Source organism: Coptis chinensis, chromosome 3, assembly GCF_015680905.1.
Source record: "Coptis chinensis isolate HL-2020 chromosome 3, ASM1568090v1, whole genome shotgun sequence".
NCBI classification, from domain to species: domain Eukaryota; kingdom Viridiplantae; phylum Streptophyta; class Magnoliopsida; order Ranunculales; family Ranunculaceae; genus Coptis; species Coptis chinensis.
The window spans coordinates 10513127-10529186 of record NC_141458.1 but is presented as its reverse complement, the minus strand read 5'-3'; the positions used below and the strand labels follow the sequence as shown (position 1 = coordinate 10529186).

Sequence of the window (16060 nt, the reverse complement as noted above, 5' to 3'; positions counted from 1 at the left end):
ATGTTGCAACTCCATAACGTTTGGAAACCTGCAGTTCATATAAAAGTTGGATTTAGATAGTGACCTCCAACCTATCAACACATTAACACAAAGATTCTACTTGTGATGGACTCACCCTTTTATTTGTCCAAAGAACTTTGATAAAAGCTCTTGACTCACTCTGTTAATGAAATTTCTTTTAAGGATCTTTAGTTCCGCAATCTGCATAACTAAAAAAAAATTCTCTCAAATAAATGTTGGATTTAATAAAACAAAAAAAATATCAGATTTGGTACCATGATTCATCTACATCCAATTTACTATTAAGAGGTAAAAAAAAATGGGGTGGGGTGGGGGTTGGGGGGCATAAATTTTAGTTACATGCATCATTCAATTGGAATAGGAGAAAAAACAATTAGTTACATATAAAATGATACATAATTACCCCCTATCGAATGATGCTTTCTACTTTCTACTTTCTACTCAGTACCACCAGAATTTATCAATCTTCAAAAGGTTTCCGTTTCAATTCCTACAACCCTATTCCTAGCCAAGTGTTGGGCAACACCGTGTAATTGTTTACTTAAAAAATGGTTTACATAAATGCTGTGGAGAATATGACGCTAGGAAGCCATTTGTCATCCCTTATGTATGACCACCAATACCGCGAACTTTAAAATTGCATCAATAAAAACATTCCCAACCAAAAGAAGCAGGGAAGGAGAGGAATGAAACACCACCAATTTGACAAATTTTAGAAAATCAAGTTGAAACCTCACAAAATATTTAGTGCCTAATCCTAAATAATACAAGAACAATATTAGACCAACATAAAAACAAAGAAAAAAGGGTAATTCCACCATAGTAATTAATCCAAAGAAACAAAGTGCATCCTCACCACAAATTAAGCCGTACAAATTAAATGGTTAAAGGAAACATCAAGGTGATGGCAAAGGCCCAAACCTTAACTAAAAATCGTCATCACCCTCCGCAAGCAATGTGCTTTGCAAGTTCCTCTGTTGTAGTCTCTCTCTCCTCTTCTCAACGCTTTCCTTCTCCTTTTTTGGTTGTTCGGCAGAACCTCTCGTATAACACACGGCCTCATTGTGCATGTTGAGGCGTAGGCAATTCTCGAGTTGAATGCAAATTGAGGCTCATTTGTAGAGTATACATCTCCGGTTTCCTTTGATACCATCCACCCATTTGCATGATCTATTGTAGCATCAATTGCACCATCTCGAATCGCCTTTAGCCACAATGCTCGGCAAGATCGCAATGTGGATTCTCGAATTCAACCTCAATTTTTCAGCAACATCTTTTAGTGAGATATGCTAATAAGAGATCTTGATCGATGTTACATAACCCTCGTCCTTATGACATTATATCGCAGCCTAACAATCAAGTTGTGGGTTTGATCTGAATTGAAAGTGCTTGCAAACTTGTCTGCAACATTTCTGAACAGCTCCAAGTCTCCCACACTAATAGCCTGAAAAATACATTCCACATCGGTTAGCTCCACAAGAATCACACTTATAAAGGTAAGACATATAACTAATGACTCCTCAGTAGACACACCAAACTCTTACAAACAATTGAAGGGTTCAGATCCAGGGTATAATATGTCAAGATCCTAACTAAGACAGTACATGTCATCCATTTGCCAATATGGATATGTTCTTTTAAATTTTAGAAAAGTTGGAAAAATGAAAAGGCAAACACATCCCATCGACGGAAGGAATCAATGCATGCCAGACTTGAAGTTACTTTTTTTGGAAGGGGGAGTCCCCAGACCTCTCCAAACTCCAATATCACAAGGCAGAAAGTTTTTTAGAATACACAAAAAATTATTAATAATAAATAATAAGTCGTTAGACCACTCGAGTGACTTCATGCTTAGAAATACAGAATAAAATTAAGCATGCATGTTTGTGTTTAAGAGGAAAGAATATCTTAAATGACTCCCGACTTACATTTGTAAGCTCAAAGTATGGCCTCAAAGCCTTCTTCATTCCTTTCTGCATGAACACAATCCTCTCAGGAATTTCCCCCAGCAGTAGTCGAACTATCACAGCCCATTTGTTGCACTGGACTCGGAAGCCAAGTGCTGAGGCAGGTGCTTTGCGAGCTGCTTGCAAAAGACTTTCTTTGCATCCGTCCTCCTCCGTGTGAATCTTCCCCGATAAAAAAAAACACCGGCGACTGCAAAGCAAAAAAAAAAAGGTTGGGGGGGGGGGCATAAATTTTAGTTACATGCATCATTCAATTGGAATAGGAGAAAAAACAATTAGTTACATATAAAATGATACATAATTACCCCCTATCGAATGATGCTTTCTACTTTCTACTTTCTACTCAGTACCACCAGAATTTATCAATCTTCAAAAGGTTTCCGTTTCAATTCCTACAACCCTATTCCTAGCCAAGTGTTGGGCAACACCGTTGTAATTGTTTACGAAAAATGGTTTACATAAATGCTGTGGAGAATATGACGTTGTGGAAGCCATTTGCCGTCCCTTATGTATGACCACCAATACTGCAGAACTTTAAAATTGCATCAATAAAAACATTCCCAACCAAAAGAAGCAGAGGAAGGAGAGGAATGAAACACCACCAATTTGACAAATTTTAGAAAATCAAGTTGAAACCTCACAAAATATTTAGTGCCTAATCCTAAGTAATACAGTAACAATATTAGACCAACATAAAAACAGCAAAAAGGGTAATTCCACCATAGTAATTAATCCAAAGAAACAGTGCATCCTCACCACAAATTAAGCTGGTACAAATTAAATGGTTAAAGGAAACATCAAGGTGATGGCAAAGGCCCATTCAAACTAAAAATCGTCATCACCCTCCTCATGGCAATGTGCTTTGCAAGTTCCCTCGCTCCTGTTGTAGTCTCTCTCTCTCCTCTTCTCAACGCTTTCCTTCTCCTTTTTTGGTTGTTCGGCAGAACCTCGGGCACCTGCGGCCTCATTGTGCATGTTGAGGCGTAAGGCAATTCTCGAGTTGAATGCAAATTGAGGCTCATTTGTAGAGTATACATCTCCAGTTTCCTTTGATACCATCCACCCATTTGCATGATCTATTGTAGCATCAATTGCACCATCTCGAATCGCCTTAGCCACAATGCTCTCAGCATCGGCAACAGGATTCTCAGAATTCAACCTCAATTTTTCAGCAACATCTTTTAGTGAGATATGCGAATAAGAGATGCTGATCGATGTTACATAACCCTGTCCTTATGACATTATATCGCAGCCTAACAATCAAGTTGTGGGTTTGATCTGAATTGAAAGTGCTTGCAAACTTGTGCGCAACATTTCGACAGCTCCAAGTCTCCCACACTAATAGCCTGAAAAATACATTCCACATCGGTTAGCTCCACAAGAATCACACTTATAAAGGTAAGACATATAACTAATGACTCCTCAGTAGACACACCAAACTCTTACAAACAATTGAAGGGTTCAGATCCAGGGTATAATATGTCAAGATCCTAACTAAGACAGTACATGTCATCCATTTGCCAATATGGATATGTTCTTTTAAATTTTAGAAAAGTTGGAAAAATGAAAAGGCAAACACATCCCATCGACCAGAAGGAATCAATGCATGCCAGGACTTGAAGTTACTCTTTTGGAAGGGGGGAGTCCCCAGACCTCTCCAAACTCCAATATCACAAGGCAGAAAGTTTTTTAGAATACACAAAAAATTATTAATAATAAATAATAAGTCGTTAGACCACTCGAGTGACTTCATGCTTAGAAATACAGAATAAAATTAAGCATGCATGTTTGTGTTTAAGAGGAAAGAATATCTTAAATGACTCCCGACTTACATTTGTAAGCTCAAAGTATGGCCTCAAAGCCTTCTTCATTCCTTTCTGCATGAACACAATCCTCTCATGAATTTCCCCAGTGAGTAGTCGAACTATCACAGCCCATTTGTTGCACTGGACTCGGAAGCCAAGTGCTGAGGCAGGTGCTTTGCGAGCTGCTTGCAAAAGACTTTCTTTTGCATCTGTGTCCTCTGGTGTGAATCTTCCCCAGATAAAACAGGTACCGGCAGAACTGCAAAAGGAAAATTGGGTGGGGGGTATTAACACACTCCACATAAAAGAAACCAGTTTTCGCAAGTCACATAAATGCTATAACACTACCAATTCAACAATAACGTTAATGAAAATAAGAACCATTACAAAAAATATCAATTCCAATAAGAGATCACAAATACAATGATTGATTGATTAAAACCCACTAAATAGAAGCCCCATTTTTCCTCTACCACTAAACAATTTGAAAAAGATGAGAGAAATATCACCTTCCTTGCTTTCTCATTCTTCAAGAGTAAATAAATCCTTCTCACTCACATAGATATCGTCTAGAAACTTCCTTATATCCTAGTTCTTGACATGACATTTATGTTTCATAGAAACACATAAATCCTATGCCTGGAAGAAAAACAGAAACCGTAAACTTGTAAATACATCGCTGGCATTTTCTCACGTTCTCGATTTTCCACTCCAATCAATAATTACACAAAAATCTGCCTAATCTCATATATGTTTTGAGCGTAATAATTTAGTTAGGTTTAAAAAACACAAAATTCAATGTTCTTCATCATACAAACGTAGAAAGTAAAGCCACCAATTTAATTTACCATCAACTCACTTTTAATTTTCATTATTCAACTTCATTATTGCCTAAGCTATTTAACGGATTATGTATACCATTTTAATTTCCAGTCCTTAATTGAACAGGGGACACAAATAAATTCATCAAGCCAAAATAAGAAACTCACCTAAGCACCCATTGCTCCATTTCTTTGTGCCTAGAAATGGGTATGATTCAAGTGTTCCCCGCGATCTCATCCCATTATACTTTGGGAAAAAAACCTTTATGCTTCCTACTCTGCTTTCAACATACATAATGCCATTCAGTCTTGGATCATGTATAGTTTTACAACATACAACATTAGAATTCAGTGTCAAATATGTTTCAAAACATTCTAGAAATTTCAGACTTCAGAAATCCAAAAGTATACTAAAATGCTAATGATGAAAGAATACATTGAGGGCGCGTTCACGAAAACATTAAGATGTCCTAAAATTATACCATGATTGAGCCAGGTTGACTCAAGAATTGCCGAGTCCATGATTCATCTTCTTCAACCATCCTCTAAGAGAGCCAAAGTCCAATTATAGTAGGGACAAAATTCAAAGCACCTAAAAGGATTGAGTAACTTCTTCCTTAGCAAATGTAGAACTTCAATTCTACTATACATCTCAACAAAAAAAAAATAAAAACTTCTCAAGATTTATCAAACTCATTTCAGAATGTTCAGACAATCAAAACACTTCAATCAAATCAAGCTTCATGTCATATTCTCGATTATCATTTTTTTTTATGATACCCAATTTCCAACTGTAAAGCAGCAAGATCATCTTCATGATTGCGGAAATAGTAGAAAGAAGAAAAATCAAAAATAAAATTGACACTTACAATGTTTTCTATAATATAAAAAACGTGTAACGTGATGACGAACTTCATCAATCAAAGATTGATAAAATGTAAGGAAGAGAATATGCAACTTGACAAAGTAGAAAATAGTGCATTCCTTCCAATGCGCATGTGCTCTGCTGATTTAACTCAATGCTTCTAATCCATTCGGATCACCAGCGATAGATGGTTACTTTTTTTTTTTCTTTGGTTTTATGGGGAGAAACCAAAATTAAAAGAATGAGAGTAGTAATTTCATTGTAATAAGAAAAATATATATATATGAGAAACAGAAGAGATAAAGATGGGAGAGGAGGGAAAAGAATCGCTTGGTATTCTCTCGTTAGACCTTTCCTTTTCTTAATGTCTTATTAAATAACCAAATTATTACTAATTAAATTTACGTCTTATTAAATAACCAAATTATTACTAATTAAATGACATTTATAGTCAGGCGTACAATTCAAAAGGCGTGGAATTGGTTTTTTAATATACCGCCACACGAAAAGACTGATTGCTCCTATTCAAAGGTTTGATTCTATGCAAAGAAAGACGGTTTGATTGGCTACTATATGGTTGTAGTCTACGAAACATTATGGGCAGAGATTCTGTCCCTAGTTGATTTGAAAGCTTTGGTTTAAGGGGAGTTTGAATGTTAAATTTGGTGATTATTGGCCTTGACGTAATGGCTTGGGTAAGTTTTTTTTGTCAATTAGGGTGACTTTTAAATCAAGTCTAAGAGTTTATTCGTCTCTGCATAGACAATCTCAATTGTTCATTTCAATTAATTGTTAGGGGCATGTTTCGATTTTATTGTTTTCGTTTGTACTATATAATTTCTTAAAAATCAAGATTTCAGTATTTCATAATGTAGTAGTTTATTCCGATATCTTAGATAACGTTCCTAGAATTATAGATATATATCATTAAATGTTTTTCCACATTTTGGCAATGAGAATCAGCAAATTAACAATCAGCATTTTGTTGTATGCAGATAAAAGAAAACAATAGAAGACAAGGACAGAATAATAGGTAATAACCAAGGCGCGGATTAGGCTGTCTTTAAGGAAAGATTTAAGCCCCTTCAATGGTGCGAGAAAGGCAACAATGGACGCCTTCCTCACAGGATTCAATGGTTAACAATGGCGACTTTGCACTAGAAACGGACTACCCTCTAGAAACGAAGAATATAACTCTCTCTGGCGGCTGACAGGAAGAAGAGAAGAGAAGAAGAATAAAGACTTATCTGTTTCTCTGATTCGTGTAGGGTGGGATGAAGGGATAGTATCCACGAGTTCTGTTTCTGTTTCGCTGGTGTATAGAGACAGCAGCACGACTTTTGACTCTCTCAATACAGAGGCAGCAGCAGCACGACTTCTGGTATACACGAGTTCTCTCTCTCTCTGTTCTATGACTGATCTCTCTCTATGAACACTGCTAAGAAAAGTTTAGGCAATTGGTAATTCACTACCCACTAGACAACAAATGCCCAGCCCCGGACCGGCCGACACTGCTGCCGGTTCGGTTCGTCGGTCTTGAAGGCGGTAGCGTAGCGTGAGTGGCTTTGGGTGAGTCCTCCCTCCTAACACAAAAGCCTTTGTACCCTAAGGGCACGCCCTTATGCTAGAGGATCACCTCATATACCTCACTTGCTAGTGGTGATTCACCAATGTGGGACTAAACAACACACAAGTGTTTTGAAATACACTTGGAGATTCCAACAATCCCCCACTATTTCAAAATACTAATAGTCCCCCACTATTTTGGAATAGGATATTACAAAAGAAATGGGTTAACGAAATGCCAGAGAGAATCGAAAAAACAATGCATAAGATACTGGTGCTTTTCGGGCTTGAACCAGTCATAGGGTAACATGTCTTATAATACGTGAAAGTGGTGGATTAAAAAATCTTTGAACCAACATTCCCTTGTAGTAAAATAGAGGACATGCACCCACATCGCTTCCTTCATTATATGCCGCTTACATGCGGTGTTTGCTTTTTGGCCCCTTCTTTTTGCACCTGTTATGTGAATGCTCTAGAGTACTTGTTTGAATACTCATAAGAACCGACCCAGTTCTACATTCACGTAAGTGGATATCCATAAAGTGTACATAGCAGTTAAAATACACTATCTCATAAAAATAATGGACTATGGATTCCATTAAGAGTAAAATAACTCATCCTTTTTCTCATTGCTATTCAAGTTATACAAAGTATACAATAATGCTATCTAGTCATAGGGTGGGATGTCTCAAAGAAAGACAATAGCATACCAGAGCGACGAGGTAACTTGTTTTTCCCTTTGAACCTACTTCATGGGATCTCCAATCACATAGGTGGGGTTGCCGTCAGTGTCGCCCTCTATCTAAGGCAAAAGTCCCATCCCCCTCGACGTATCAACCACTTGTCTCCTGTTAAGTGGTTTTGTCGAGGATCGCCAAAATTTAACTCGACCTCACATAATCTAGAGCCACAACTCCGTTCAGCAGCTACTTTATAGATCGTAGTCTCGCATTTAATATGCCTCGCTTTTCCCATTATACAATTTGCTCTTTGCCTTTGCTATTGCGGCCGACAAATACCAATGCATAGGTATACCGGAGGCGGTTTTGTACCAATAGGAAGATCTCGCCAAGAGGTTTCTAAGCCACTCGGCCTCAAAGCTTGCTTTATCTAAAGCAATAAGCTTCCGGACTCCATGGTTGAACAAGCTATCAAGGTCTGCTTAGAAGATTTCCAAGCGACTGCACCTCCACCTAGGGTGAAAATATAACCACTAGTGGACTTGATATCATGAGAATCAAATATCCAGTTTGCATCACAATAACCCTCTATCACAGGTGGAGTTTGTCTAAACCTTATGCCGTAATTCATTGTTCCTCTCAAGTACTTGGCTAGTCTCTCTAAGGCACTCCAATGTTCCTGGCTAGGACAATGAGTGTATCTGCTTAGCCTGCTAACTGCATAAGCAATGTCGCCTAGTGCAATTCATCAAGTACATGAGACTACCAATAATTTGGGCATATCTAGACTGAAGTACACCATGTTGAGCATTTTTCTGAAGTTCAATATTTGCCTCATAAGGTGTTGACACAGGCTTACTATCATAAAAGTTAAACTTCTTCAAAAACTTCTCAACATAATGTCATCACTGTTTCTGATGATTTTGATTCCAAGAATCACATCAGCTTCTCCCAAATCCTTCATTTCAAATTGGGAGGATAAAAACATCTTGGTGTTTCTCACAACATCAAGGCTAGGACTCATGATTAACATGTCATCCACATATAGACAGATAATCACATATGTATTCACATTAAAAGATTTAAAGTAAATACATTTATCAAAGATCATTTATGTGATATCCATTAGACATCATGACATCATCCAAACTTTTCATGCCATTGTTTTGGGCTTGTTTCAACCCATATAACGACTTAACTAACTTGCATACCTTATGCTCATTCCCCGGTACTATCAGATTGCCAGTCGCATCATATATATTTCTTCATCAAGATCACCATTCAAAAATGCAGTTTTTACATCCATTTGATGAATAAATAAATTATGAATAGCAGCTAGAGCCATTAGAACTCTTATAGAAGAAATCCTAGTTACAGGAGCATAAGTATCAAAATAGTCAATGCCTTTTTTCTGGGAGAATCCCTTGACTACAAGTCTAGCCTTGTATTTCTCAATGGAACCATCTAGTTTCAATTTCTTTTTGAAGATCCACTTGTAACGTATAGGTTTCGCCCCAGGAGGTAGATCCACTATCTCCCATGTGTGATTAGCTATAATCGAATCTAGTTCTGAGTGTATAGCATCCTTCCAGAAAGGTGCATCTCGAGAACTGATTGCCTCATTATACGTCACAGGATCATCATCAAGAAGAAATGTGTAAAAGTCATCACCAAAATTGGTGGATTTTCTGTCTCTTTTACTCTTCCGAATTTCTTGTTCAAATTTCGGGATCTCGATTGTTGTTCACTAGAGCTACTAACCTCTCAATGCCAATTTTCAAAGGAAACAAATTCTCAAAGAAATCAACATTTTTACTCTCTATAATAGTGCTAGCATCGACAAGGTTATTATCGATTTTTACTACTAAAAATCTATATGCAAAGACTATTATGAGCATAACCAATGAACATACAATCAACAGTTCTAGGTCCCAATTTTCTCTTTTTAGGTTCATTCACTAGAACCTTAGCAAGACACCCCCACATTTTTAAGTATGTCAGGTTAGGTACATGACCTTTCCATAACTCATATGGTGTCTTATTCCCTGTTTTCTTGTTGGGTATCTTATTCTGTATATGGCAAGCAGATAGGATTGCTTCCCCCCACAAGTTTAGGGAACCTCCAGAACTTACAAGCATAGCATTCATCATCTCTTTTAGTGTTCTATTTTTCCTTTCGGCTACTCCATTAGACTCAGGAGAGTATGGTGGAGTAGTCTCATGAATAATGCCACTCTTGTCACAAAAGTTCTGGAAGGGGTTAGACTCATATTCTCCACCCCTATCAGATCGAAGTCTCTTAATCTTACAGTTAAGCTGGTTTTCAACTTCAGCTTTGTACTTGAGAAACATCTCACCTGCCTCATGCTTGTGTCTAAGTAAATATACCATGGTGTACCTAGAGAAGTCATCTATGAATGTAATATAATAAAACTTCCCCCCTCTAGACATGGTACTTCCGAATTCACCCAAATCCATTATGAATAAGAGTTAGTAATCCAGTTTTATCTCTAGACACGCCTCTGCGGGGTTTCTTCGCGGGGCTTTAGTCTCAAAGACATATCTCACATTTATCATTAGAAAAATCAGAAATATTAGACAATAAACCACATGCTTTCATCCTTTTCATATAAATCAACATTCACATGTCCTAGTCTACCATGCCATATATTAAAAGAGTCAAGCAAGTAAGCGTATGATTCATTCTTATTAATAATAATGTTGTCAAGTACATTCAACATGAAAAGACCACTTATTATTACAATAACCTTTACCAACAAAACCCTCATTCTTTGTTAGAACAAACTTGTCACTCTCAAAAGTCACCTTGGCCGGCTTTTCCCGGTAGGGACCGCAAAAATCAGATTCCTCACCGAATCTCGGGAACATGAAGAACAACATTACTAAGTGAAAGGGTTTTCCCCGAAGTTAACTTCGGAAGAACCTTGCATGTTCCCTCAACAGAAATGAACCTAGAGTCACCCATATAGACCTTTTCATCTTTTACTAGTATGTAGTCCGAGAAGGCTTCAACATCACCACAAACGTGGCGGGTGGCACCGAATCTAGTACCCAGTTCCTCTTCCCAATTGGCTATGAACACTTGTGACACAACAAAGAACAATAATATCATCTCCCTCAACTAGATTAGCATTGGGAGGATCATCGATTGTCTTTCTTGTGTCCAGACCTTGAAAAGCCCTATGTCTAGGTTTACCACAAACATAACAATTTCCATTGCAAGATTCACTCCTTTTTAAAGAAGTGCCTTTGACCTTGAAATTCTTATTTTTGTTGGACTTCGCTTCTTAGAGGTTTTGTTAGATTTGTTGGGATTACCTTCAATGATATTGGCTTTAGAATGGAATTCCTTAGACAACACCTCATCCCGAAGTCTTGTTCTTTTCCTCTATGTGAATGTGAATGATCACATCCTCAAGAGTCATCGCTATGCTTTATGCTTCATACTATTCTTATAGTGTTTCCAAGACTCGTGGAGTTTCTCAATCAAACATCCAAAGAACAAAGGTTTGGATAAATTAATACCCTCGTTTTCAAATCATTAATCAAAGACATGAAAATCATGGATTTGAGGCGTTACATCTCTATCCTCTCTCATATGGAACTTTAGAAAAGTCCCAATAGCATATTTCCGAAAGTACCAAAGATCCTCTATTATGTATTTCTTGTTCAAACTCTCCCATATATCATGTGCATTCTTATTTGAACAATAAATATCAAAAATTTCATTGGACAAGGTACTCAAAATAGCATGACGACATACCTTATTCCCATTGAGCCAAGCAGCTTGATTTCTTTCGAAATCATTAGAACCCTCCATGGGTGCTGTATTAGTGAGATATTTTGCATAGTTGAGTACATCTAGGGCTATGAACACCCTTTCTCTCCATCGCTTGAAGTGTGAACCGCTGAAGGATTCAATCTTTGACACATTGGGTAAGTTGCGAGCATTCAGTAGAGGTGCAACATCTCTCATAGACGAAGTTACTTCCATGACTCCAGAATTGATTTCTTTGATCGGCGTGGTGTCAACAGGTGTAGACATCTTGATCTTTCCTTAAGATTGTTGTATGCAGATAAAAGAAAACAATAGAAGACAAGGACAGAATAATAGGTAATAACCAAGGCGCGGATTAGGCTGTCCTTAAGGAAAGATTTAAGCCCTTTCAATGGTGCGAAAGGCAACAATGGCGTCTTCCTCACAGATTCAATGGTTAACAAGAGCGACTTTGCACTAGAACAGACTACCCTCTAGAACAGCAATATAACTCTCTCTGGCGGCTGACAGGAAGAAGAGAAGAGAAGAAGAATAAAGACTTATCTATTTCTCTGATTCGTGTAGGGTGGGATGAACGGATAGTATCCACGAGTTCTGTTTCTATTTCGCTGGTGTATAGAGACAGCAGCACGACTTTTGACTCTCTCAATACAGGGCGCCGCCAAGACAACTTCGGTATACACGAAGTTCTCTCTCTCTGTTCTATGATTGATCTCTCTCTATGAACACTGCTAAGAAAAGTTTAGGCAATTGGTAATTCACTACCCACTAGACAACAAACAGCCCCAGCCCCAGCCCGAACGCGACTCGGCTCGGTTCGGTTCGGTGCGGGGCGGGCGTGTGTGGATTTGGGTGAGTCCTCCCTCCTAACACAAAAGCCTTTGTACCCTAAGGGCACGCCCTTATGCTAGAGGATCACCTCATATACCTCACTTGCTAGTGGTGATTCACCAATGTGGGACTAAACAACACACAAGTGTTTTGAAATACACTTGGAGATTCCAACACATTTGTATTCACTAGTCAGAGATAGGGTCCATAAGTAAGACGAGTGATTTTGTTATGTGATCTTCTTTGTACTTGGAATGCCTTGCACTTTTCAGTTTTCACTACGTCTAGTCTGAAGAACATGAATCTTCTCCCCTATTATTGTATATATATACACACAAACACACGTAAAGTTGATAATTTTCATTAATTTCCTCCAACATGTTACTATTGGAAATCCAAGTGTGAATAGAAAGTGGTCTTATATATAAAAGATGGTGCATACGAACAATTTCAAAAAGATTTAGGGTTTAGGATTTCACATTTTGGACTCCAAGATGGATATGGAAGGTTCAAACCCACTCCCTAACAAAATAGACATAGGAATATATTAAATATTCTATGGTCGTCTATGATTGCGCTTCGGGGCCTTGGGGGTTTTAGACTTGGATTTGTATAGTTAGGACTTAGTTTTTATTTTCAGATGTCATAGACAGTTATCAAGAAGTTACTGACGTTTACTTTATTGATAATTGTGATTCTCTTTTCTATCTGTTATAAAACTCTAACTATAGTAGAAAGACATGCTTGAAGAGACAAAGTGACTCTTGGAACAAATATGGTGGCTGTTTGAAGACACTTTCGTTTTATCTAAACCCTTGTCTTGTTCATTCCAAATGAAGAGAAAGATCTCAAAATCCAATAGAAAGACTTAAAAATCATCATCATCTTTTAATTCATTTTGATTTTCTGAATTTTTCATTAAGAGTACAAAAATCTATTAAAATATTCGCTAGGGTTTCAAAATTGTGGTGCTATGATTTCGAAGTAATTGATTGTTGTATTTTGAGAAGACGACACTTGAAGAATTGTGAGCACTCGGACATGGGTGAAATTAGGTCTTTAGGACATTTGCACTTACAATCCTCAATCATCAAGAGTAATTTCTTTTATTGTTGTTTGTTTTATTCTATAAACCATTATCTTCTTTATTCATACTGTTATCTATAAATTTTTGTTTTGTTCAATTTTTTCATTGTTGAAGTGTGGTTCCAACAGTTACATACCATTTTTATAACACGATAATAAGTTTAAGCAATTAAGTAAAATGGTGAGAAAACCAAGAAGCTAATGTATATGGATAATAAGTTTAAGCAATTAAGTAAAATGGTGAGAAAAACCAAGAAGCTAATGTATATGGAATCTGTTAGCCATCCAAACTTGTAGCCGATAATCCTTAACAAGTTAATGAGGCGGCTGGGGTTATTGCATTTACATTTTGTATCATACCAAAGATTTTCACGTATAAAAGAAGTGAAATATAATTCTTAAAGAGACATGGATGGGGAAAACAACGATCACAACAGTTTAGATCGGCCAGCAACTGGATAGAGATTCATAAATTAGTCAAAGGAGCCAAGGAGGATAAGTGTGATCTGAACTGAAAACACAATCGGCAAATGTTGTCCTTTGTCATATCAATGGTGTATAAAACTCATAAACATCATAGCTGGTCCTGTTCCTGTTCCTGTTCCTGTTCCGTTAGGTCATCGCCAAGGATTCATATAATCCACGAATTCTTGGGGGCAACTAATGTAATTAGGTCTACTCATAGTAGATATATTTTTGAGTTCTTGAAAAAATTAAGTACGTATATAAGGTGAATTTAATTCATTTAGTTGCACTTTGGACTCTTGAGGCCAAGGTGAAATGGTGTTTCAGGACCCCCAAAAGCAGTTGGAAAAAGTTTCGCCAGTAGCAAAGATTATTATGGACAATAAACTAAAATGATGACTAGATTGCAAGTTAAGTACGCATGCGCAGTAAATGAACTAATACTGCATTGCCTCTTGATCATCTACTATATCTCCAATGGTACTTTTCTCCCTGTCGAAGAACAGGTCTTCTAAGTTGTATGGTTGTACGGAGTTACTATTCCAAAGTGCCTTCGCGAATTCTTTATGAATCTTTTCAGTTGGATGAAATGAATCCCACCATACATGCCCATCAGCATTCTCGCATACCTGGTACTCAACTACTGCTTTGGTCCCTCCACAACTGAAAATACCCCCAAAGGGTCCTGTCCCACAACAAGCATTTACTCCATCCTTGAACCCTATCAACAGCAAAATGTATCCATGAATCATGATATACATTACCTTGTAATGGTACATTAGATACTTCATACTTGAAGAAACTCTAAAACCTCCGAATTAGTGTTGTTACGGTGTGTATATACAATGCGTATGTTAAAACAGCTGATGTATAATTTACGACTCTGAGATACAAGAGATCAAGAGAGATGGTGAACATACCAAACAAAGAGGGATTCTGTATAATATTGTTGAGCCAGTTGTAAAATTGGAGTTGCAATATTTGAACCCTTTGAATATATGTTCTAAACTTGTAAGAACAGCTGACAGTGCATTATTATGGGCTAGACCAAGTGCACAAGCGTCTTGAAAGCAACCATCTTCGTTGTCCTTAGTGTTCAAGGCTCTAAGCGCTGGTAAACATCCTAAAGGGGCAAACTAATAAAGCCAAATTTTCTACCTCCTTTCTCATATAGCACCTGCATAAACACAAGCTACACATTACGAACACCTTTATTCAATAAAAGAAATAAAATCAAAGACAGTACTGATCACCGACTTACTTGGATGGCATTCGTCAAGTTCCCAATTACCATCCCAACATATTCTTCAGGAAGATAGTTTTGTTGCATTACAGGATTGCCTAAATAACCGCCCATATAGTCGTTGCTTCCTATACTAAAGAAATAAACAGCTTCTGATATCAACTCATTTGTTTTCTCATCACCCAAATTTTCTCTCAATGTTTTCTGCACCTCTTCAAAGTTTTTAAGCTGCGTTTTAAGATCAATCACCTAAAAACATTGACAAAGTCCAAATACTCAAATAACGGACAAATTCTATAACAACGAAACTAGGCGCGTAATAAAAAAAAAAAAAAAAAAAAAAAAACTTACGACTCCTCGATTGGTCTCAGACAGAATACCAGCTCCCCCAGAAGCGAAGTTGGCTCCGTGCGTGAATTCAGCAGAAGGTAGTAAAAATGGGGGAATTATTGGTAGATTTGCATATTCAGCTGCATCATGAATCAGTTACTAATTACAACTTCAGTTCAATAAATAAAAAAACTAGCTAGCCTACGAGATAGTCATGGAAATATGAAACTTGTTAGTACCAATATAATCTACAACAACACGACCATCAGAGAAGCGTCCAGTTGGTTCCTGGAAGAAACCATTTTGCCCATATGGTTCATAATTTGCGCGATTTTCTGGAATGGTGTTGATGTAATTGTTGTTGCCAGGATCAACGGAAGAGTCGCCAAAGATGAAGAATGCACTACTACTAGTAATTTTGTTGAGTGGACTTGCAGTGTTACATGTTAAATTAAATGACAAGAGAATGAGAAGAGTAATGAGGAAATCAAAATGGTGTATCAACATTTTCGTTAGTACTAGCTAGCAGTTAGTCAATTGCCTATCTTTTGTTGTGCACTTCCGTGGTTTTTATTGGCGAT

The 16060-nt window shown here is 37.4% G+C and overlaps 1 protein-coding gene and 1 pseudogene across 1 annotated transcript; both read right to left on the bottom strand.

Annotated features, from left to right (window-relative positions):
• Positions 1-2813: 2813 nt before the first annotated feature.
• LOC147507858 (putative 26S proteasome non-ATPase regulatory subunit 3 pseudogene) lies at positions 2814-4802 on the bottom strand (annotated as a pseudogene).
• A 9444-nt stretch (positions 4803-14246) lies between these two features.
• On the bottom strand, positions 14247-16060 carry LOC147507857 (GDSL esterase/lipase 5-like). Its single transcript, XM_086600521.1, is given in 7 exon segments — positions 14247-14627; positions 14827-14874; positions 14877-15038; positions 15041-15083; positions 15168-15398; positions 15501-15619; positions 15719-16060. Coding segments are annotated over 7 exon segments (1155 nt in total). The 5' UTR covers positions 15987-16060; the 3' UTR covers positions 14247-14343.